The 23933-nt window shown below is 43.2% G+C and overlaps 2 protein-coding genes across 3 annotated transcripts in view; one reads left to right on the forward strand and one right to left on the reverse strand.

Annotated features, from left to right (window-relative positions):
* Nucleotides 1-25: 25 nt before the first annotated feature.
* On the forward strand, nt 26-7643 carry SSR3 (signal sequence receptor subunit 3). The gene is made up of 5 exons (XM_083613605.1): nt 26-302; nt 2436-2562; nt 3585-3683; nt 4379-4510; nt 7248-7643. Exons 1-5 carry the CDS (start codon nt 149-151, stop codon nt 7312-7314), a joined length of 579 nt encoding a protein of 192 aa, XP_083469731.1. The 5' UTR covers nt 26-148; the 3' UTR covers nt 7315-7643.
* KCNAB1 (potassium voltage-gated channel subfamily A regulatory beta subunit 1) overlaps nt 7516-23933 on the reverse strand; it is a 207627-nt gene continuing 191209 nt past the window's right edge. For both annotated transcript variants that reach the window (XM_083613476.1, XM_083613477.1), the window contains exons 11-14: nt 19907-20001; nt 18218-18338; nt 13417-13505; nt 7516-13208 (exon numbers count right to left, since the gene is read on the reverse strand). In XM_083613476.1, coding sequence (XP_083469602.1) covers nt 13119-13208; nt 13417-13505; nt 18218-18338; nt 19907-20001 — 395 coding nt within the window. In that variant the 3' untranslated portion in view covers nt 7516-13118. The remainder of the gene's footprint in view (nt 13209-13416; nt 13506-18217; nt 18339-19906; nt 20002-23933) is intronic.

The raw sequence follows: 23933 nt of genomic DNA on the forward strand, positions 1-23933 counted from the left end.
ACTCTGTGAGGAGAGCGGCCGTTGGTCGGCGGAAGTCCCGCCTCCCAGGCCGTTGCGCCGCGTGTGCTTTCGTGGGCGAGTACGGCAGCCGCGCGGGGTCAATCCCGGTCTTCCTTTCGAGCTCGGGAGGCAGAAGGAAGCGACAGCGATGGCTCCCAAGGGCGGTAGTGGCGGCAGCAGCGGCGGGGCCCGGCAGCAGTCCGAGGAGGAGCTTCTCCTGCAGGATTTCAGCCGTAACTTGTCGGCCAAGTCGTCGGCGCTCTTCTTCGGCAACGCGTTCATCGTCTCTGCCATCCCCATCTGTGAGTGAGGAAGGGTTGGGTTGCCACGTCTCCCTCTCTTCGACCTGGAAGAGCTGCTGTGTCAGCAGCGGGGGAGGCGGGGATCTTACCCCCCCCCCACGCGAGGCTCCTCCCGGGGCGCTGGATAGGGAAGGCCGCAGGATTTCGGGGTTCGAAGGGGACCCCCCGAACGTCATCCAGCCCAACCCTCTGCTGCAGTGCAGGGGCCACAGCTGGAGAGGCCCTGACGGACGGCCCTCCGACCTAGAATCACGGAATTGCAGAATTGGAAGGGATCCCCCCTGGGATCATTAGTCCAGCTCACTTACTGCAATGCAGGAATCTCAGTTTAAAGCATCCGTGACAGATGAGGCTATTCAACTTCTGCCTGAAAACCTCTCAAGGAAGGTGTGCCCCACCCAGTGTTAGAAACGGGAGATAGGGAAGCTAGTAGCTAAATGGTACCTTAAACCTAGGATACGGGCACCACAATGCACTTTTTTTAAATAATAAGAATACAAAGCTGAAAATGAATGAATGGCAGCTAAAATATTACGTTCATTTTTCACACGGTCTGGTCCTTCCCCTGTCCACCCTTCTAATATTCTTAAGAGGCTCTCTTCTCCAGTCTCCAGAGAGTAGCTGGAAGTGGGAAGGCAGAAAAAGGTCCTCCTTTCCTTCCACTCTGCAGTTTTAATCTGAAATCTTAGGCGCAGTACTGCGCCCAGAGCTCATGAAATTCCCTATCACAAAAATGTGCCTAGAACAATGGAACTTTGTCGAAGAAACTGCAATTACTGTCAGAAATTTCTTCCTGGTGTTTAGTCGGAATCTCTTCTCTTGTAACTTGAATCTGCACATATTCCAACTGTCCATATTGTTCTTAAGCTTAAAATGGCATTTCCTCTTCCTCTTTAGGGTGGCTTCTGGCCTTCTCTTAACATCAAAGCTGTTATTCACGGTGGACACGCATTGCAGTGGGATATAAAAAATATTATTTTTATTATTAAAATATGTCTCATTTTTGAACACCACAAAGAGAAGTATTGCAACGTGGTTCATATTATCCACTTCTTTGGTATAGATTGAATGAGGCAAAAAAGGTGACAGCTTGTAATATACGGTATACTTCAGGCTCCATGCAAGATTATAGCAGTGCCTGTATACCACTGATTCTCACTAAAGGGGATAATGTGCTGATGTGAGACAAATAAACAAAATTGGGGGCTCATCTACACTTCCATTAGCCCATCCACTTCCCCACTAGTAAAACCTGCAGTTTAGTGTTGAATTGGAACAACAGCAACTGAGTTTCCTGTGGATTGTTGTTCTGTGTGGGTTTCCTGGGGGAAAGTGGCTGGGCAAAGGCAAAACCACAGACCTGTGCCTAGAAAGCACTAGACAAGCAGTAAACTGCCCAAACCTGTGTTTTCTAGGCACAGGACAAGTGGAAGTGTGGAAAGCCCTAAGTCAAGTTTCTAAAGTCTGCGTGGGTTTTAAGGATTTGAAGAGTAAAGGGTTTCAAAAACTATTTAGAATAATAGACCACTAGGTGGCATTGCTACACCTTTGTTGGGTGTTATCATGTTCATTGACTGTAGTTAGTAAAATGAAAAGGCAAATGTGCTTGAAATAAGTTTCACACAATGCTTCTGAAGCTATTCATCCTTGTGAATGTGGCATTCTGTTAGTTGCTGGGTCAGTCCAAAGATGGCGTATTTCTTTCACTTTCAGATATTCCCTTTCCTTTATTATTTTGCATGCTGCTGTTCAGGCAAAGGAAGACATATGTGGTAGAAGGTAGAATACAAGATTATCCAAAACAGTATGTAAACTGGAGATACATTGTTCAGTTAATCAACATGAGTAGCTGCCTTATATAGAGGTGGGCCCGTTGGTCCATCTAGCTAAACTGACTGGCAGTGGCTTTCCAGGGGTTAAAACTGGAGACACGTTCTGCGTGTAAAGCAGATGCTCTAGTGCTGAACTGTGACCATTCTTTTGAATGAAGAAGGAAGCTTTAATAATAAGACAGGATATCTAGTTGAGAACGCCTTGAACAAATCGAGTCATTCATGTGCTGTCTGGCCTGCTGTGCCACTTACTGTGAAGACTTCAAAAATCTTAACCACCTGCACAATGTCTTTTCCTTAGGGCTCTACTGGCGAATATGGCACATGGATCTTGTTCAGTCGGCAGTTCTCTACAGCGTTATGACCCTTGTCAGTACATATCTGGTGGCTTTTGCCTACAAGAATGTAAAGTTTGTTCTTAAGCACAAGTAAGCATTTGGACAGTTCGTTTATATTTCTAGCGCTTGGGATGGGTTATGATGTTTATGGGGAAAATGCACGGGAGGTAGCAAGCATCTTGTGATATCCCCTCAGATTACATCACCCTGGCTACTAAAAACCATTTCAGATCAGCCTTGCTGTATTTCTGGAGATGGTCTTTGGAGGGTCTATGAAGCAAGACAGTTCCAGAACTAGGCAATATCCGTTAAAGTTAATATCATAGCTTTATATGACTTTTTTATTTTGAATGGACATTTTCTTTGGAAGAGCACTTGTACTTTTACTTGGACCAGGGTGGTCCGACTTTTCGTACCAAGCGGGCCACAATAGTACTTCAACACAGAACTCACAGGCCACACACTGAATTCCATTTCCATATCATAAATTAAAGTGTTCACAATAGGTTTAATAATACTTTAAAAAACCAATTAATATATATAATTAAATACACAATTAATAGATTTAATTATTAAACAGATTTAATACTCAAACAGATGTATGCACTTTCGTTAAGAATGCATGACACAAAAAATAAGGCTTAAAGATTTTTTTTATCTTGAACGTTGCTGAGGGGTGCCAAAAACGCCTTGTGGGCTGCAGGTTAGACTATCCTGACTTAGACCCTAGTAAATATTCATGTATCCCTGCTCCTAGTTGGATGGTTCCAACTGTTTGTTTCTCCTTCAGTGAACTCTGTGTTGTATCTAACAGTTATATTCGGAGTAAACCTACAAACATCAATGGGCCTAAGTTAGTCCTGGCTATTCTTTTCAGCGAACCCATTAACATTGGTTACAACCCTGTGATTGGAACAGTTGAGATGGGGCTTGCCGGCCTTGTGGCTCTGGAATATGGGCAGTGGGTCTTTCACATCACATTCCAGTTCATACCTAATGGCACTTTCAGGGTGATGTGCAGAGGGCATTTTATGAAATGGATAGTATCCTTGAATTTATTGTGATCTCCCCACCCCAAAAACATTGGGAATGTAAAACGCTTTCTTTTTCAGAGTAGCCCAGAAGAGGGAAGATGCTGTTTCCAAAGAAGTCACTCGAAAGCTCTCTGAAGCAGACAATAGGAAGATGTCGCGCAAGGAGAAGGATGAGAGGTGACGGTCAAATGCATTGTACAGCTTTGTTTGCAGGCAACCTGAATCACACCCCTCTGTTCATAAAGAGGGATTTATTTCTGTGGTTTTGTGTTTGTTTTGACTTGGTTTGTTGATTACCACCATCTTAATGCCTACTTTGTTTTGGGCTGATTGTGTTTCAGATGTCATCAGTATTTTTTTTTAAGCAGCATGGTTTGTGTATAGTTCACTTTTTATATAACTTGATGCATTATAAATGCTTTAAAAAGTGTTTTATCATCCTAAAAAGCTCTTCAGTGGTGCTAGATTGAATACTATTTCATAGCAGGAGATTCAATCTTGCTTTATTAAGTTTGAGTTATGTGTTGTTGTTTTTTTAAAAAAGATCTCTAATCGCTAAAGGCTACATTCAGATAACATTTTTTTCCCCTTTCTCCTGATGCACCCATACCTGATAATTCCAACATTTTATGCAGTCTTTCACACAGTGTAAAAACTGCTTTTGGAAATCTAATGGAAGTTTGGCGCTCATTACTGTGTTTCCAAAAAAACCCCCCTGTTTGCCTATTGACAGCTGGCAGGTGCCTTCACTGTACTCCTTTTGACTTAAATAACATAATCTTTTTTTCAGAAACTGGAATTTAGCATCTAGATCATTTGTCAGTGGAAAAAATAGGCCTAAATTGTTTGAAATGCTGCTTTTGCCTCTGCAGAATTTTGTGGAAGAAGAACGAAGTAGCAGACTACGAAGCAACAACATTCTCTATCTTCTACAACAATACACTCTTCCTGGTCTTGGTCATCATTGCTTCCTTTTTTTTGCTGAAGAACTTCAATCCCACCGTGTATCCTTTCCTTCCAAAAATGTCAAGTACTTTGAGATAAATGGGTTGCATAAATCAGGTGTGGTAGCTGTACTCTCAAGGGATATAGTTTCAGGGCCTGTAATTCTAAGAAACCAGACACATTATGGATGCAGTTGTAGCAAGAACAGACAACTTTGCCATCACAACTGCAGAGCAAATAGTTCCTGGGCACCATGAGGACAAAGCAAATAGTCCTACCAATAATAGAACAGAACAGAATATATGGACAGTATTGTGACACTATTTTATTAGTGACTAAATTACAGGGATGTGTGGGGTATAAATAATAAAATTATTAAAAAAAATATTACAGTGACCAGCTAACAGAATGTTACTGAAGTGGAGGTACTTGGGACATTCAGGTTCTTAATCTCTGTAAAACTTTCCAGTCCTGCTTAGGATTCTCCCACCCTCTGGAAAAGTAGGCATTCTAAAAATAAAAAAATGCTTTTAATGGCAACTGCCATATGTCATTTTCTGTAAATATTTATTCCCTTTTGCACAGCCACCAGTAACCCAGAAACAGGAGGGAGCCTCTGTTGATGTGGGGAAGTTTTTGTGACATCATTGATACTCATTCTAAACTCAGATATATAAACCAATTGCCAAATATATTTTATATTTTTAAGAGAAAATCTCAAAGTGGTTTGTAACGCCTTAAAACATCAAATAAAACAATATAGAACAAAACAGATTAAAGCTTCAAGGAAAATATTTTGGATCCTTCTCTAAGTTACGTTTACTTTCCCCATATTTATTTACATACTGCATTTTTTGCTCCATAAGACGCACCTAGTTTTAGAGGAGGAGAACAAGGGGAAAAAATCTCTCCCTCTGCGCAGCGCCCCTTCAGTGAAGCGGCAGGAGAAACAGAGCCCCTTCCATTTCTCCTCCCGCTTTGCTGAAGGGGTGCCGCGCAGAGAGGGAAAGGTGAGCAGCGCCTCTTCAACGAAGCGAAGCCAGGAGAGCAAGAGGGATCGGTCCGCACCCGCTGTGCTCTGGAGGCTTCGCGTTGCTTTCGCTGAAGCCATGGAGCCTGCATTCACTCCATAAGACGCACACACATTTCCCCTTTTTAGGAGGGGAAAAGTGCATCTTATAAAGCGAAAAATACGGTACTTAATTTATAGAGCAGTCCTGTAGCAGAAGTACTCTAGGAAGCCAGTGTGGTTTGGTGGTTAAGAGTGTCAGACTGGGACCTGGGAGATCAGGGTTCATATCCTCACTAGGTCATGAAGTTCACTGGGTGACCTTGGGCCACTCACAGCCTCTTAACCTACTTCACAGGGTCGTTGTAGGGATTAACTGAGGAGCGGGTGAACCATGTACTCTTTGGAAAAAAAGGTGGGCTATAAATGCCATTAGCTCTTCTGTTTACCTGCTTAAGAAACCTGGAGAGGCCAGCCAGATGGAGATTTCAGTCGCCAGCCTGGCGTCCAGAGATCTCCACATGGTTGCAATTGGGTAATTTCTAACACTGTTCTAGAGCTGTTTCAAGGGGTCAGTGTTTCCCCATGGGCACAAGTACTGCTGTTTGTGCCAAGGTCCTGCACAGTACAGGTGAGCTGTGTGTAGGCCTTACTCCAGATGTGGTTTCCTGCAGGGCTTTCTCCAACCAGCTTAACTTTATATGGGAGTCCATTGATAGGTTTTCTGGCGCCAGGTAGGATTGCTTTTCAGCCACAGTGGCACATTCCTCAGCTGTTCCATAGGACTGGGCTATAGGTACCGGGGCAACAGCTTTTTCTACTGGAGGGTTGCTTTTGAGGAGCGGATGGGTGGAGGTCAAGGGTCTTGCTTCCCTCTCCAGTTGCGATTGCAAGCCAGTCCTTTGACCACAAGCTCCTCTATTTACACAGAATCATAAAACAGCAAAGACCTGATGAAGAGAGCACAGCAGAGGTTATATTTTCTGAGAATTCTCTGGAAAAACAATCTCTCAAAGGACCTGTTGATTGCCTTTTACCATTGTACTGTTGAGAGTGTATTAACTTATGGTCTGTGTGTGTGGTTTGGGAGCTGTACGGTCAGGGAAAAAACAATGCTGTCCAGGGTTGTAAGGACTGCGGAGAGAATAATTGGGGGCACTCTTCCCACCTTGGATCAAATCTATGCTTCCAGGTGCCATAAGAAAGCTGCAGAGATAGTGATTTCTTTCAGCTTCTGCCTTCTGGAAGAAGGTACAGGGTTATAAAGACTAGGACTAGCCGTCTGAGAAACAATTTCTATTCAAATGCGATTTTGGTTTTAAACACAGTGTAAGGTAGTCTCTATGGGAGTATGTTGTATTTAATTATGGGGTATCAGAGTTTTTAGGGGATAGCAGGCTTGTTGGGTTTTGAATGTCTGATGTAGATTTTTTCAATTTCATTGTTCTGTATAGGACAGTGACAATAAAGATTATTGTATCATAACTGCTCTTGGAAGGGACCCCGGGGAAGGGTCATCTAGTCTAGCGCCCTGCGATGCAGCAATCTTCTTTGCCCAGTGTGAGGCTCAAACCCACGACCCTAAGCTTAAAGAGTCTCACACCCTACCAACTGAGCTATCTGGGATGGGATACATAGTACTTGGTTTCATTCTTGGACTTGGGGTAATAGATTCCTATTTATACGACATCCTGTTTTTGTAGCAGTTGCGTTGGTAGCGAGCATTGGGAGATATACTTACCATCCTGAGTGTTTGGGCTTTCATCCTTAACATGCTGCTTTATCAGAAACTACATCCTTTCCATCAGTGCTTCGTCTGGATTGATTGCTTTGCTGTCTACAGGTTCCAAGTAGACAGAATTGTTTGGATGGGTCAGTCCTATCCAGTCACACTCAGCAGCCTGGATAGAGAGGTGTTGCTTTTTTATAGCTTGAAAACATGAGAAACTATTTTTTACAAGAAAACAGAACGGAAACACAGATTATGGTTCCTTCATAAAATAACAAAAATGAGTGCACCAGGTACTGTCATTTTAGCTCATGAAATTGTTGTTCAAAACACAAATATGTTACAAATAAGTTTCTCTTTTTTTCTGCCAGTGAGATGGGCTTTGTTGACTTCGAGCAGTGACTTCATCCCGTAACCTTTTGTAATCATGTTTGAATAAAAGCTTAAAAGAAAATACAGCCTGAAGCTTCTTCCGTTGTGATATTGTCCTGTTTTCTGTTCTCTTCATTGCAGTCTTTAAAGAAATTTTCACTGTGTTTAGTTGAACTTACTCTTAGGAAAATGCATAGATTGCAGCCTTTGCCCGGCTTTTCCAGTCCTTTTATCTTGTGGGTAAGGAATGTCTTCCTTCTTGCTTCCATTGCAGAAAAGATTCTCACCCCCATCATAGGGTGAAAACTGAAAATGTGAGCTTCCATCATCTTATTCGGTTCAGACTTGTTAATTCACAGCAGTTGCCAAGAGTGAAATAGCATGCCATAAAAATACATCCTACTTTAATTAAAACTGAACTCACCCTGTGCTAAACTGAAATGAGATGATTTTGAATATTCTAGTTTGGTCCCATGTTTCCCTTTCTGTATGCACATCTAAATGCTATATATCTGATATGCCACAATTCCGGATCTGCTACATGCAGTAGTTTGTCTACCCTCCCCCCAAAAACCACTACCCTTCATATTATAACAAGCAAACGGAAGCAATGATTGAAGGTGTAGCAAAGAGGACAGAAGCTTAGCAAAAGATGATTCAGTTAAGAGGAGTGATCACTGATATTAATTTGGTATAAATCACTGTCTAAAGAAATTTTGCATGTGGGATGTGTGAGGCTTTCTCCAGTAGTAGGAACCCTAGGATTTGAAATGAAACTGCATGCACTCCTCTTAACTGAATCATCTAATAATTTAAGTCTGCAAATGAGGCCTGTCAACCAGATGCCCAAAACAGTTTTTCTAGCATGAGGTCACAGTCACATTTTTCTAGCATGAGGTCACAGTTAACATTTCTTTATGGAAAGGTGGGCTGCAGGTTCACCACCTCTGTGCAAAAGTTATCTTTCATTCTGCTGGGCACCCCCCCCCATTTTGTGTAAACTCTGCTTCCTTTAGGCCAGTGGTGGCCAAACTTGGCCCTCTAGCTGTTTGGGGACTACAATTCCCATCATCCCTGACCACTGGTCCTGTTAGCTAGGGATGATGGGAGTTGTAGTCCCAAAACAGCTGGCGGGCCAAGTTTGGCCACCACTGCTTTAGGCCGTGCTGTATCCTCAAAACTATTGAAAATAAGCTAAATTCATTGTTATATGGCAGGTATTATGATGTCATGGGGTATTACTGAACTGTGTCAGGATTTCATTGGGCAAAAAACTTTGGGGCTGTAGCAGTTGATTCCATGAATTAAGTTTAATTGTTCTCTTATCCTTTCTGCCGCCGATCAGCAGCAACTAGCTGACTTTTCTCTGGAACAGTGGTGATGGAATTACCCTTGTTAAATGGCTTAAAATGTGAAGACAATGGGGGTGGGGGAAGCAGAGACACCCTGAGGATTTCTGTGAAGCCATGTAGGCCGTCTCAGATGAAGAAAAACTTTGAATAAATCTTCCGAAGAAGAGAGTGTGTCTCTAAGGCAATCAAAAATATCCTGACTTCCCCCTCCCCCCCCCGACCCCACTGCATTCCATACTTCAAATCAACGTATGTTAATAGTCACTGGTATCTTATGAGAGACACTGCCCTTTAAATCTGTCTTTAGCTAATGCTCTTGATGAATGAACATTTTCTTTCCTATCAAGCACTCTGTGTAATGTGGTTATCCCTACTGGGAAACAAAAGTAATATGTATTGATTTTCAAAGTAATGAATCAGAAAGATACAGTCCTATTTTAATCCTAATAATGTAGGCTCTCCACCACTACCCTCCCCGCCCCCGCTCCACCACTCCAAATTAATGGATCCAAAGTAATTAAGCTAGGTGCATAAAATGCCTTTATTATGTCCAAGCAGAAATAGAAAGCAGTTCCTAGTATACAGCAGCTGAGTTCATTTACACAGACCATTGCTTTGATTAAACACATTAAAAGAGGAAAAAGTATATTTGTTCTTTAGAACTTGGTGCCTTCTGTAACCTCCGTTGCTAGGACTGTCCGATGAACAGTTCAAATGCAAAGGCCCTGCTCGATGGAGGGGAGGGACAAGGAGGCTGCGATTCAGAAGCTTAAGCTTCACACATGGTGCGACCTATATGTGCAAATGCACCTTTGCTCCTTTCGGTGAGATGGTACGTTTTCCATGTTCTAACCCAGACTTCCCTGTAAGTTCATTGCAGCGGCCGGAGCAAATCTTTGGAGAAGAATGAAAACAGAGATCTGTTCCTGCCGCCGAAATGAGCTGAAGAAGTTGTGCCAGGCAGAGAAAGACTATGTGCGTTGAAGCTTTGCCACCCAGACCAGATGAATGGAGTTGAATACATGTGCATGATACCCCTGCCCACCAGGTGAACTGGAAGATTTCTGGATATGGAACTTGGCTTTATGGCCATTTGCAACAAGAGCAATTATCCATGAAAGCAGGTTTCACAGCAGTTGCCCCAGATCCAGGCTATCGTATGCAAAAAAGATGAAATGCTTGTTCACCATTTTGGGGTAAGAGTAGTCATCTGGGGCCAGAGTTAGGTAATATGAAATTACTGCTGATAAGGTATAGCAACAAAAAGGAAACCATTGTGTAGCAGTGGGTATTTAGTATGCTTCTGCATCTGGGTCTTGAGCTGCAGTCCTATGGATTAGGCCCCACTGAGTACGCAGATTGCAGTTTGTGTCTGTCCTTTAGAGTGCATGCTGTGGAAGTGAGATGTAGTAAACTAAAAGGATATTTGTACTTTCCATATAAATATGGTGTTCCCTGCTCAAAGGCCTTGGCACCTCTCCACCCCCAATTGTATGCACTTATATAATTTATTACAGAGGTGAGGAGCCACTCCAGATTTTGTTGGACAATAGCTCCATCCGCTGGCCATACTGGCCGGGGTTGATGCAAGTCAAGAGTCAAAAGATCTGTAGGCTCTCAGGTTCCCCACCAGTGTTTTACAGTAGTGGATCTCAAAACCACTCATGAGACTTCAATTAGACATGAAAAAGTGGACCTATCCACAAACGTAATAAAACATCTCAGCTGAGAAGACCTCATTTCTGTTGGCCAAGCCCATTGAAGAAAAAGAAGAGTCCATGATAAGGTCTTTGCAGCCCACAAAATCAAAGTATTCATGGAAAGTAAGAGATGACAGGGTTGTAGCTGGGAGAGTGTGCTGTTCCTAAACGGTGCTTTCAAATGCAATGGTTTGGAGGATTTCTAGAATACACATATCATATGATAGAGATATACAAATCAAGAGGCACAAAACAGCTGCATTTCATCACTGTGGGATCATTGCCAACTGAATACAACCATGCAAATGGGGCAGGTTAGGAGTGGGAAGAAGGGAGAGGAGATCTCCTTATCTGTATTAATCATCTGCCCATCGAATGAGACAGATGGATGCCAACAACAGCCAACAACAACACCTACCCATCAAATGAGCAGAACAGTGTGTGATCAGCCTTCTACCTGGCTATGCTGCCTAGGGCAGATGGATCTTGTACTCCAAAACATTGGAGGGCACCAGGTTGGGGAAAGCTGTTCTAGACTCTTTCTAGCTCTTTGATTGCTGATTCTTATGGCCTGATTTACACACAACACTTGCAATTTTCAGTAATGCTGACTTCTAGCTACACTGCAAAAGGAGCTTGCCAAAACCAGCCAGCTTCCATTTGCACTTGGCAAAGCTTGATGTTTTTGGCGTCCCACCACTGGTACTTAAAAAAAGATGGTCTTGTTGTATCAAGATGCTCTTGTCCATCGCAGGCCATCCTGTGCAACTGGCATGTGCATGTTAAGTCCAGTGCTTGGCGAAATTACCATTAAGCAGCATAAGATCACTGAAAACCACAGCTGCCATGTGCCAAAACAAGGATTGGAAACCAAAACCCGTGATGTAATGATGATCCTAAATACAGTTTGGAAACGAAAGTGAGAAAAGGCAGAGGAGGTTGGGCAAACAAAAGCATTTCCTGGGATCCATTAAACTGTGATGAAGTGCTTACAAACTGCGTCAGGCTTTTCGATGGAGGTACAAAAGGGGAAATGAAACCTTTTCCAATACATCTTCAGAAAATTGTACAACTCTGCACATTTTGTACATTTATTATACATTATATTAGTTAAGTTTAAGTAATCAAAGTTGCAGTAACTACGTCTACAAGCTGCCAAAAGTAAAGCCGGTTCTAATAAAACAGCATTAAATTATGGCATTTTTTATTTCCATTTTTGCAGCAGCAAAATGATTGTGTGAATTTTACTTGCCTAGCCTAGCCTCTTTCAGCCTGATCCTAAGCACGTTGACTCAGGTGGGGGGGGGGACCTCTGTTCTGATGGTGCAAACCTCTAGGGGGGAACATGTGGCCCTCTCCAGATGTTTTTGGACTCCCAGCTCCCATCAACCACTATGGCCAGCAGTTAAGGATAAATGGGTGTTGTTTTCCAGCAATATCTGGAGAGCCGAAGGTAAACCACCTCTGCTTTAAGCAGGTGATAGAACTACAGCCTTTACTCTTTTTATTTTTAAATGCAGTAAAGCTAATGGCTACAATCCAGTTTAAGTTAAGCACTGTGAAGCCTCCCTGTCCCCCAAATGGGGAGTGTGAAGCATATGCATTCAATCCTGTGCACTTTTCCTTGGAATTAAATCCCAGTGTGTTCAATAGGGCTTACATACTCCCTGGTAAGAGTGCACAGAAGTGTAGCCAATGGTTGCTTAGCTTTGGATGGATTGAGTCCATTCCCCACCCCCCAGTGAATCTGGAGCTACCATATAGAACATGCATCTGAAATCCTAAAATAACTGGCAGGCATAGATGCCATCCTCTGTAATTCTTTGATTTTCTGCCTTTAAATGGACAGCCCATACTCCCCTAAACAAAGTCCAAACTAGGCTAGTACCCTAGAACTCAGATTCAGCATAAAAAAATGCAAATGGAAAAAAAACACACCCAAACTTACTCATCTTCAAGATAGCTCGAAGAATTTTTATGCTTGAAATTGTCTGATATGCGTCTTTGACCTATACCTGTATCTGGCTTTTGTGTTCATTGAAAAAATATATCTGTACATCCTTCTTCTAATTTCCAAGTAACTAAAGCTTAGAAGAAATCTTTTATTGTTTCTTTACAATGTGTATTTTCACTGCATAAATGGGAAGTGCAGAGAGGATAATAAGGGTCAACAGGGAGCGGGCACGACCCGGCGAGAAGTTGTGCACAAACTCTGCGGAAATGAATGCTAGCGCACAATGTCCTGCATGATCTCATTCGTTTCAACAGGGCTTGTGCAGGAGAATCTGACTGTAGTAAAAAAGAAGAAGCAAAAAAGCAAAGGCAATCTCAGTTGTAAAGAGAGATCGGCTGTGCTTTTGGATTCCGGCGCAGCACGCCGCCTTGGAGAATCTAGTAAACAACAGAGACTGCCGAATAATTCTAATCAGGATATTATTGACTTGGTACTGTACTAAGTACAGAGCGCTATTTTAGCCATGCAGTCCAGTTTAATCATGCAATGCATTAGGATCTGTAGTCCTTCTTGCTGTAAGGTTTGTTCCCCAAGATGTTATCGATCTCGTTCACAATGTGGGACGTCATCTTCGGAAGAACCTGTAAGCATAAAAGTGGGCGGCATACGTTCAGGATCATTACATGCTTTCAGTTCACCAATTAAAACAAAAACGACATTTTGCTCCAAAGGAATGCAGGTAAAGATGGGTTATGCTCTGTGTTCAGAACTTACATACATTTGAATAAATTTGCCTATTTTGATCATCCATTTGCTTCGGCTCATCACAAATCAAGATTTTGTACTTGCCTGTATGGCACCAAGATTTTCTATTAGCTGCTCCGGATTGGAAGATCCTAAGAGGACAGAGCTCACACCCTCGTTACGTAGACACCATGCTGGGAAGACAGAAAAGCCCATGGCTGGGTTAGGGCTGGTATTGGTTGGTGCTGGTGTGCAACCTTAGTTCAGAGGCTTATCTCATGCAGTGGTTAAGACCTTATCATTCAGACATTTTTCCAGATAGGTTTTTTTTTTAACACTGCTGTGATAAGAAAAGAAATTATGTGGCATTTGGCTACAAACAAAACTTGCTTATGCCCCATCTGCAATCTACTGCAGGGACCTGTCAGGGACAGGCTAGACCATGGGTAGGCAAACTAAGGCCCGGGGGCCGGATGCGGCCCAATCGCCTTCTCAATCCAGCCCGCGGACGGTCTGGGAATCAGCGTGTTTTTACATGAGTAGAATGTGTGCTTTTATTTAAAATGCATCTCTAGGTTATTTGTGGGGCCTGCCTGGTGTTTTTACATGAGTAGAATGTGCTATTTTATTTAAAATGCATCTCTAGGTTATTTGTGGGGCATAGGAATTTGTTCATTCCCCCCCCCAAAAAAAATAGTCTGGCCCCCCACAAGGTCTGAGGGACAGTGCTGAAAAAGTTTGCTGACCCCTGGGCTAGCCACTGAAGAGTGGTCACTGTGTACAGAGGAGAGGACATCGGGAGAATGGGGTGTTGCAGACTGACTTGGGTCAGTGACTTGGGGGAACCTGTAACAGCCAAGAGAAGAGAGTCAGAGGCAGGAGACCAGGACCAGAAGAGGATTGAAGTGGGAGAAGCAGAAGCAGGTTGCACGCTGACGCAGTCTTCACCTGCTTGTGTGTAGCTCAGGTGGGGAAGATACATAACCCGAGGCCTCTCTGTTGCTGCAACAGCCTCAGTGAGTGCATGGCTAGGAGTAGCTGAGGGACCTACGACTGACAGACCTGCCTTTTCCTAACTTGTAAGTCTACTTTTGACAATACACTTAATTCTGCCCTCTGGACATTCCTCACTGTGACAGGACACCTTTTCAGCTCCAGGGCCACATTCCCTTTCTAGGCAGCTTTTCCAAGGGCCACATGTCAGAGGTAGGTAGAGCCAGAAGCAAAAAGCAGGCAGAGCAACAAAATAAATGAAATTAGGAGCACACAGGTGATGGTGCTGAGGTGAATTGAAACCTATTCTGTGCAGCCACTTTGGGCTACTGACATCTGGGGAATGTCCATTGTCATCACGTACTGCCTTTGCTTTCTCCCCGGTTGCAGATGACGAGAAGCTTGTTCCTTTGCTGGTTTGCAAAATTGTGAGGAGCGCTTCATGGCTTACATTGTCTAGGCAGCAGCCCGAGAAGTGGGATCGGGCCACATTGCTTACCTGGTTTCCCAATGTGGAGGACACTTCTGGTAACTGACAGAAAGAGATGGGGGGTGAGGTGATGGGCAGGTTGGTGCGGTGCAGGTGCTATGGCAGGAGCAGGGAATTAGCTTTACCTCTGTGTCCACACCATGCCTGCTTCCCTAGTGTCTCGCCCCTCTCAGGTACCAGCAGTGACCTCAGCATTCGGAAGCCAGGTAACCAGCACTGCCCCATCTTGCTGGCTGCTACAGAATCTGGATTGTTTTGTTTTAAACTTATTCCTGCACTGAACGTATTAGCTGATTTTTTGAAAAGTCATCTGCCAGGGCCAGAAGTGATATTTGAACTTCATCGGACCATTTATCTCCCACCCCGTCATCCCTGTGAAACATTTAAATCGTGTCTTTGGCAAGGCAAGAACGAGACAGCACAGTTAAACATGATTAATGGTCTCTCTCGAATTTCTGCGCTGTGTTAGCTCTATTTTCGCAGCCTGAGTCAATCAGGGCTACACAGCTGTTGGGAGGGAACTGTGCTAGGGGAGGGGGGAAAAAAAGATTAAAGGGGGAAAAATCCAGTCCTGCTCATGATTATTTCATAGTAATTGCTAGCCCAACTTTGTTGCTGTCGTCCATAAAAACAGCTATTCTTCCTACCCCCAAAGATAATGCAGTCAGTAGCTGTATCCCGTACGCAACATGGTACTTGGATGACTTTGTAAATATTTGCATTCCATAACCAGGCTTGCTATATTGTTGGGTAAAACAGTAGGCATCCTGGAAAAGACAGCATTTTTACTGCAGCAGCAGGCGGAAGGAAATTAGGGGATAAATCACAGATCAGGGGTAGAGCATTTCTTTTCTGGCAGAAGATCCCAGGCTTGGTCCTTGGCATCTCTAATTAAAAGGGTCCCAGAGTCGGAGGATATATCTGCCTGAGAGCCCCGGGAGATCTACTGCTAGAATAAACAGCACTGGGCTACATAGAGAAATGTTCTGATTCAGTATAAGGCAGTATAAACCTAATTTGTGCTGCCCAAAACAAGGTGTGAACTAAAACAAAAGCAATCTTCAAATTTCGCAATTCTTTGAATTTTGCAATGCAGTTATCAAGTCAAGTAACACATACAAAAATGCATGTACATAAAAATGCACAAATCAGTGGATAAAATGCCATAAAAATGAATTATGTTGGGGAAAACAGCTTTGCAAAAAAGGTGTGAATTTGGCAAAACTGGAAACAAATACATGTGCAGTAGATTGAATTCACTAAAATGGAGACGAAATTTCACAAGGACTTTTATTTGAATTGCAAACTGATGTGGAAGTGTGGAGAACTGATAAAATTTGGAAAGTGAGAGAAACAAAAATTGATAGATTGGCCCATCCCTGCTTGCAAGCACAAAACCACAGGAGCTGAGAACATCCGTGCTGAGAATCAGTGAGGGACCAGGGGCCAGTGTGTGTCCCACTTCAGCCTGAAAAACCCAAGTCTAAATCAGTACATTATTTTGCCTCTGTCAGTCATGGCAACGTCCTTTGCAAATATGAGAAGAACAATTATCCTCTGCCAGAAGCTGTTATTTAATCAGATTCTGCTTTGTGGGAATTATCTCAGTTACAAGGGGATTTATCTTTATTGCCCTAACTGTGAACTGTCCTAGTGTTTTGAAAGGACTTCCTTCTAAATCAGGGATAGTTGACGTGGTTCCTGGCAGATGTGGAACTTCAACTCCCATCAGCCCCAGCCAACATAGCCAATGGTCAGTGACGATGGGAACAGTTGTCCAACAACATCTGGAAGACCCCCATAGCTTTTCCTCTTCACTGGCAAGTCTTTTAGCCTCTTTCCCAAAGGGATGTTGCATCTGTTCCTTAGGATTTCATGGTACACTCAATTTGTTTTAATCAGGGTTGCAATTAATTAATGTTTAATTTGTTAATGATTATTTGATTAAACCCTTTTAATCAGCCAAATAGTGTCCCTAATTTAATCAGCCAGCAGGTTTTTCTATTAAAAAAAAATATTTTTAAGGCAAGTACTATCTTAAAAGAGCATTTCCCCTTTTCTTTCACATATTAGGGACCTTCTAAGATTATGCTTGCTATGACAATGTGGTGCACATTATCTAGAAACATGTACGCTTCCTACTTCAGAAATATGGTTTTTACCCCTTAAGTAAATATATGCAAATGTAATCAATAACCACAAACCAGCTGAAACTCATATGAAAAGCGGCATGGTTCAGTGGTAGAGCAAAAGGTCTTAGGCTCATTCCTTGGCATGCATATCTAAGTAGGGCTGGGAGAGAACTCTGCCTGAAATGCTAGAGATGATGATGATGATGATGATGATGATGATTATTATTATTATTTTCTTTATAGCCCGCCCATCTGGCTGGTTTTCCCCAGCCACTTTGGGTCAATACTGACCTAGATGGTCCAAATAACTCAGTACAGTCATACCTTGGTTGTTGAATGCCTTGGTACTCATATGTTTCGGCTCCTGAATGATCAAAACTCAAAAGTGAGTGTTCCAGTTTCCAAACATTTTTTTGGAAGCCGAACGGACTTCCAGAACACATTCGAAAACCAAGGTACGGCTGTATATGATAGCTTCCTATGAACCTTAATTGATCATAAGACGCTTGATTAAGTTGGGTGTTGTTTCTTTATGCCACCCTCAGATTTGGAAAAGCAGTATAGAAATGATTTAGATAAATGCACAAAATAAAATTAGCTATTGAAGACCACTGCAACCAACTCTCAAAAAAGGCATTGGATAAGTACCTCCTTTGTAGTGCAAGTAGCTCACAGTGCCAGCCCAACTGAACATCACTAATGATATAGGTTTCTTGGGGGTGTGTGTGTATTTGTCTATGTGTTCTTGACATAATAATAGTTCATTAAAGGTAAAGGTAAAGGAATCCCTAACCATTAGGTCCAGTCACGGACGACTCTGGGGTTGCGGCGCTCATCTCGCTTTACTGGCCGAGGGAGCTGGCGTACAGCTTCCGGGTCAGCATGACTAAGCCGCTTCTGGCGAACCAGAGCAGCGCACGGGAATGCCATTTACCTTCCCGCCGGAGCGGTACCTATTTATCTACTTGCACTTTGATGTGCTTTCATTTGTGGTGGATTATGGGGCTATACTGTAACCAAAGAGGGATTCTCCACCCCACCCCACCCCACCCAACACCCCACCCAACATTTGTGGTATGAAAAGTTACAGGATTTCAGCAGAAAGTTACACAATATGCACTGATTGGAAGTGAAGCAGTGTGACTGCCCCAAAACCCGAGCAGGCACAAACAGTACTGAATGCGAAGTTGTGTCTGACTTTGCTGCTAGCATCATGAATACGAATAGTTATGAATACACAATGCAAATGACATTTGGAAGTGCCCAGAGGGGGACTCCCAGAATCACTCACCAACAGCCAGCTGAGGTAGGGTGCATCCGAGGCGTTCAGCAATGGGGAAGAGATCTTTCAGCTTCGACTGCTGTTTTCTCCCCTCCTCGCTCACAATCTTCTCCTTTAGCCACTGATAGCACTGGGGAAGCAGAAGACAACAAGATCTTAAAAGGAAGACAAACCTTAGAACCCTGCAGTTTAAATCATGCACTGCACTGTTAGAGCTGCTCTCTATGTCACAACTGCCAAGGGTGCTGGCAACTCACTGTGTAAGCTGAGGCCATGGAGTAGCAGTTCCCCATCAGCAACGGCAGGGGTGCAATGTGATATGCGATAGCTTGAGCACATGCAGTGAACACTAAACAGTATGGCAGAGGGATGGGAAATTGGGCTGCGGCTGCCTCTGGTATGACATATTGGCCAACTCAAGGAGTGCTTTCTCTGGGCAGTACTTGTTTTCCAATGTTTTAGTGCTCTCTGGGTGAAAGAAGGAGCTCAATGAGTTTATAAATGTTATGCTCTGGAGAGAAACGGGGGAGAAATGAGCTCCTGGCTCTCACTCCCAGATCCAGCAAGCAAACACAAACTCAGTTATCCTTTGGCCGCAAATCTCTAGCGCTGGACAAATCTATTTCCCTTAAACATGTGGAGCTTTGATGATTGCTTTCAAACATACCACAATGATTTCAGTGTGCTGCCATCCTTCAAAATGTCAAACAAGGTTGCTGTGAGGGGCGTGGGGGTGGGTGGGTTGGCAACAGTGACAGTATGTCACAGATAACAGGCTATACTAAACAGGCCGCAACAGCAGCCAGTCAATGTGTCTGGGCAATTCACGTCAATATGTCCTTGTTAAGTTTCCTTTAAAAAGGCTTAGAAGCAATTCTGGATACAATTTGTGGCTGACATGCCAGCTTGATTTAATCAATAACGCCAGGAATGAAAACACTGATCTAAGTGTTTCAGAGCAGACTAAAGGCTGTGGAGGGACATCTGTTGGTCTTCAGTATATATATCAAGGCTGGGAAACCTTTTTCAGCCTGAGATATGCATTCATTCCCTTGTGGGCAACCATTGGGGGCCATGGGCAAGTGGTGGATGGTGTCAGAGGCAAAAATGTGTAGCAGCGCACAGCTGGCCAACTGTTCAATTGCATCCCAGATCCCAGTCTGGTGCAAAGATGCACAGCCATGGAAAAGTTTAAACTGTCTCTAGGTCTCCTCCACCTCCACCTCTTGCGTAGTGAAAGCCTATCATGTATTCTTATCTAGCCCCACACCACGAATCTTAATAATCAGGGAAGCAAGAAGAGATAACATGGAAACATGTATGTAACAGGCAACTTGGATGTTCTCCAAGAATACTTAATGAAATCAGAATCTCCATCCAGTTTATGAATAAAATCAAAATGGTAAGCAATGGGATAGAATTGTATCTCATGCTAGTCATACTGGGCGTAGACCTCAGCAACAATGTTCTCATTAATGCTGAAATCTTGATTGTCAAGGGAATTATTATTACTGTTGCTATTTATTAAATTTGTATACCGCCCTTTACTTGTAGATCTCAGGGGAAATTCTTTCCATCATTCAAACATGTGCGCCTTCACACTTTTCACCTACCATCCTGAGCTCAGAAAAGACGTTTCTCTAGAGCACGGGGGGAAATACGTCGTGACCGTATAAGTGGTTAGCATGGGGAAAATACCTTCAAAGAAGCCCTTGAGCTTTCGGGAATTCCATTGGCGTATTTCCCTGAGACAATCCCACAGGCGAGAGGGGACCATGTCATTGCTCCGACTCCTGCAGAACAACCAATCAGACAAGAGATAGCACTGAGATACAGCGGTACCTCGGGTTACATACACTTCAGGTTACATACGCTTCAGGTTACAGACTCCGCTAGCCCAGAAATAGTACCTCGGGTTAAGAACTTTGCTTCAGGATGAGAACAGAAATTGTGTTCCGGCAGTGTGGCAGCAGCAGGAGGCCCCATTAGCTAAAGTGGTGCTTCAGGTTAAGAACAGTTTCAGGTTAAGAACGGACCTCCGGAACAAATTAAGTACTTAACCCGAGGTACCACTGTAATGTTAACAAGATCCTGTAAACACCTCTCTCTCTCTCTCTCTCTCTCTCTCTCTCTCTCTCTCTCTCTCTCTCTCTCACACACACACACACACACACACACACACGGGTTATGGATTACATAAGCAAATATATACCACAAACGACCAAAGTACCTTTGCTATGAGGAAAAACTACATCATTTGTCCTTTACAGTTTAGAAAAACAGAAGGCTGAGCTGCCAGGGGCTGGAGGGCCAGAGGCGACATGATAGAGTTTTATAAAATTACAGATGGTGTAGAGATAGAGAGACGTTTTCCTCCCTCCTTCATAATAATAGAAATTGGGAGCATTCAATGGAACCATTGCTTAGTGGGCAGAACCACAGCAGATTCCTGACAGTGGAACCAGTGCTGCTTTACTGGGAGAGGGAGGGAGAGGGTTGAAGGCTGTATCTTGTGCGGATTCCCCAGCAAACCTGATTCAGTATTCCCACAGCAGTCTCTGCACAGCTCTTAGTAAGCGACAGCGACTCCATTGCTGGGCAAGCTGCCCCCGAGTGAAACTGATTGGCAGGAGTTTCAGGAGAGGCAGAAACAAGCAATTCTTCCCGCAAAGCATAATTAAAACATGAAATTCATCGGCATGGGACATTGCGATGGATGCAAACTCAGACGGCTTTCGGAGGGGAAGAAGGCAAATTTGTGGAGGAGGTGGGTCTGCTGGCAGCTGTCAGTCATGAAGACTGAATCATGAAGACTGAATGATTCACTGCCTCTCTTGAAAGGCAGTGAATATTAGTTGCTGGGAAGCAACAATGGAAGAGCACTATTATTTTTTTTAGTGATTTAAACAATTCCTATATTGCTGGACTTGTAAGTGGTGTACAAGAAATACAACACAGAAAAGGGAAACATCATTTTAAACTATAAAATCAGACTCCAAGTTAAAATGCCTGCTGGAATAATAATTAAAAAGTCTTCAGTAGGAGCTAGAAGCTGCACAGGAGGTGGTGGGAGGTGCTGTCTGACCTCAGCTGGAAGATTGTTCCATAAAATTGGACCCACAACAATAAATGCACAGCTTCTGGAGCATCTGAGATGGGCATCTGAGCCACGGGGGACTGGTAACATTGAAGAATTCAATAACTGGGCAGGGATATTAGGGATTAGGTGGTCCTTGAGGTACCCTGGGCCCAAATTATTAAGTGCCTTGTAAATTAATACCAGAGCCTATTGCCCTCATGCTCTGCTCATGAGTTTCCTAGATACATCTCATTGGCACTGGCATAGTGGAGGGGGAATGTGGGAGAGTGCATCTCCAGGACCTTTTTCCAGAGTGGCAGCCATGTTTTCAAAAATGCATAGATTAAAGTGTGCTATTAATGACAAATACATTTGCAGGGGTAAAGCCACACAAAAATGCATTATTTTAGGAAAAATTGCTTGCAAAAAAGTGCACATGAGTCAAAACTGCACTAAAATGCTGAAGAATGTTTATGAAGATTTTTAAAAAGAATAGCAAATTGCTGCAGACTGAATTTAATAGTAATAATAGTACATTTTATTTATACCCCCCGCCCTCCCTGCCAGAGCCGGGCTCAGGGCGGCTAACACCAATAAAATCACAATAAAAACATAATAGGGGGGAAAAAAACCACAATTTGAAATGCAGGTTAAAATGAAATTTAAAATGCAGCCTCATTTTAAAAGTAGCTGATAGATCAAGACCATAAGGGGAGGGCAACATAAGGGTCAGACTGAGTCCAAACCAAAGGCCAGGTGGAACAGCTCTGTCTTGCAGGCCTTGCGGAAAGATGTCAAGTCCCGCAGGGCCCTAGTCTCTTGTGACAGAGCGTTCCATCAAGTCGGGGCCAGTACTGAAAAGGCCCTGGCCCTAGTGGAGACCAATCTAACCACCTTGCGACTTGGGACCTCCAAAATGTTGTCATTTGTGTGGGAAATTTTGGAAAAGGAAGGGGACAAATTGAGATTGCAGAGTTTTGAGAAATTAAAAGGGAAGGTGAGAGACTGGTTCCACTACCATCAAATTAATGAAGCGTTTAAACTGGACAGTAAAATTGGCTTCCAGGTGGAAAAATCAAAATTGGAGACAGAACTGTTAGAACCCAGTACTAAGAATTTCTCCAAAATGTACAATTTGCTGCTGAAATGGAATACACAAGATGAAACGGTTAAATCGGTTATGACTAAATGGGCTCAGGACATTGGTCATAATATTTTGTTTGCTGATTGGGAAAAGTTGTGGACCACCGGGATAAAATTTACGGCATGTAATGCCATAAGAGAAAACATTATGAAAATGATATATAGGTGGTACATAACCCCAGTCAAGCTTGCAAAGATTTACCATGTGCCTGACAACAAATGTTGGAAATGTAAAGAAACTGAAGGTACATTTTTTCATCTTTGGTGGACCTGCCCGAGGATTAAGGCATTCTGGGAAATGATCTATAATGAACTTAAAAAGGTATTTAAATATACTTTCCCCAAGAAACCAGAGGCCTTTCTCTTGGGTATTGTCGGCCAAGGGGTGTTAAAGACGGATATAACTTTCTTTATGTATGCTACAACAGCAGCTAGAATACTCATTGCGAAGTACTGGAAGACGCAAGAACTACCCACACTGGAAGAATGGCAGATGAAGGTGATAGACTATATGGGCTTGGCAGAAATGACGAGCAGAATCCGAAACCAGGGAAGAGAAGCAGCGCAAGAAGAATGGAAAAAATTCAAGGACTATTTAAAGAAATATCACAAAGTTAATGAAAGTTAGAATGATGTTGGACTGGAAAGTAAATGGTTACTATTAGCAATGGTTAAGACAAGGAAAACAAGGAAGAATAGTCTAAATTTAAATTAAAATAAGGGAAGATTTGCTGAACAATCGATAAGAATTTGGAATACAGAAAGGGGAGGCATGAGGAAGTCGGGGAAGATAGGATATGAAATTAGGATATGAAATGATACATGTTTTTTGTTTTGTTTTTGTTTTTGTATGTTTATGTTTGTTGTATTGTGTTTATATGGAAAAATAAAAATATTTAAAAAAAAAAAAAAAAACAAAATGTTGTCATTTGTGGACCTTAAGGTCCTCTGCGGGGCATACCAGGAGAGGCGGCCCCGTAGGTACATGGGTCCTAGGCCACTGGACAAATGAGAAACTTGTAGACTGGAAATTGGTAGATAACTTCCATCAGTGGTGACACAGTTGAATCATAGAATTGTAGAGTTGGAAGGGACAACGAGGGTCATCTAGTCCAATGCAGGGATCTTTTGCCCAATATGGGGCTTTAACCCATGACCATGAGTTTAAGAGTCTCATGCTCTACTGATTGAGCTATTCCAGCTCATGACAGTGAAGCAGTGATCACACACATTCCATACCCGGGTCTGAAGGAGCAGGAGAGATGTCTAGGGTAGTACTCTATGTAATCCTCTGCACAGAACCACAGAACTGTAAGAGTTGGAAGGGACCCCAGGGTTCATCTAGTCCAACCCCAAGCTATGCAGGAATCCTGCCCACCGATGTTCCTGCGTGGGCTCGAACCACCAACCTTCTGGTTAATAGCCAGATGCTTTGACCCATTGTGTCACTGTGGGGCTCCCCATGTTTACTTGGATGTGGGTGGCGCGGTGGTCTAAACCATG

Source organism: Podarcis filfolensis, assembly GCF_964270895.1.
Source record: "Podarcis filfolensis genome assembly, chromosome: 5".
Lineage (NCBI taxonomy): Eukaryota > Metazoa > Chordata > Lepidosauria > Squamata > Lacertidae > Podarcis > Podarcis filfolensis.

Excerpts from the sequence above, each read along its gene's own strand:
- SSR3 (XM_083613605.1), top strand. The coding sequence starts at position 149 with ATGGCTCCCAAGGGCGGTAGTGGCGGCAGCAGCGGCGGGGCCCGGCAG. Across the intron at positions 3,684-4,378 it reads CGCAAGGAGAAGGATGAGAG|AATTTTGTGGAAGAAGAACG; the intron begins GTGACGGTCAAA and ends TTGCCTCTGCAG. Across the intron at positions 4,511-7,247 it reads AAGAACTTCAATCCCACCGT|AAACTACATCCTTTCCATCA; the intron begins GTATCCTTTCCT and ends CTGCTTTATCAG.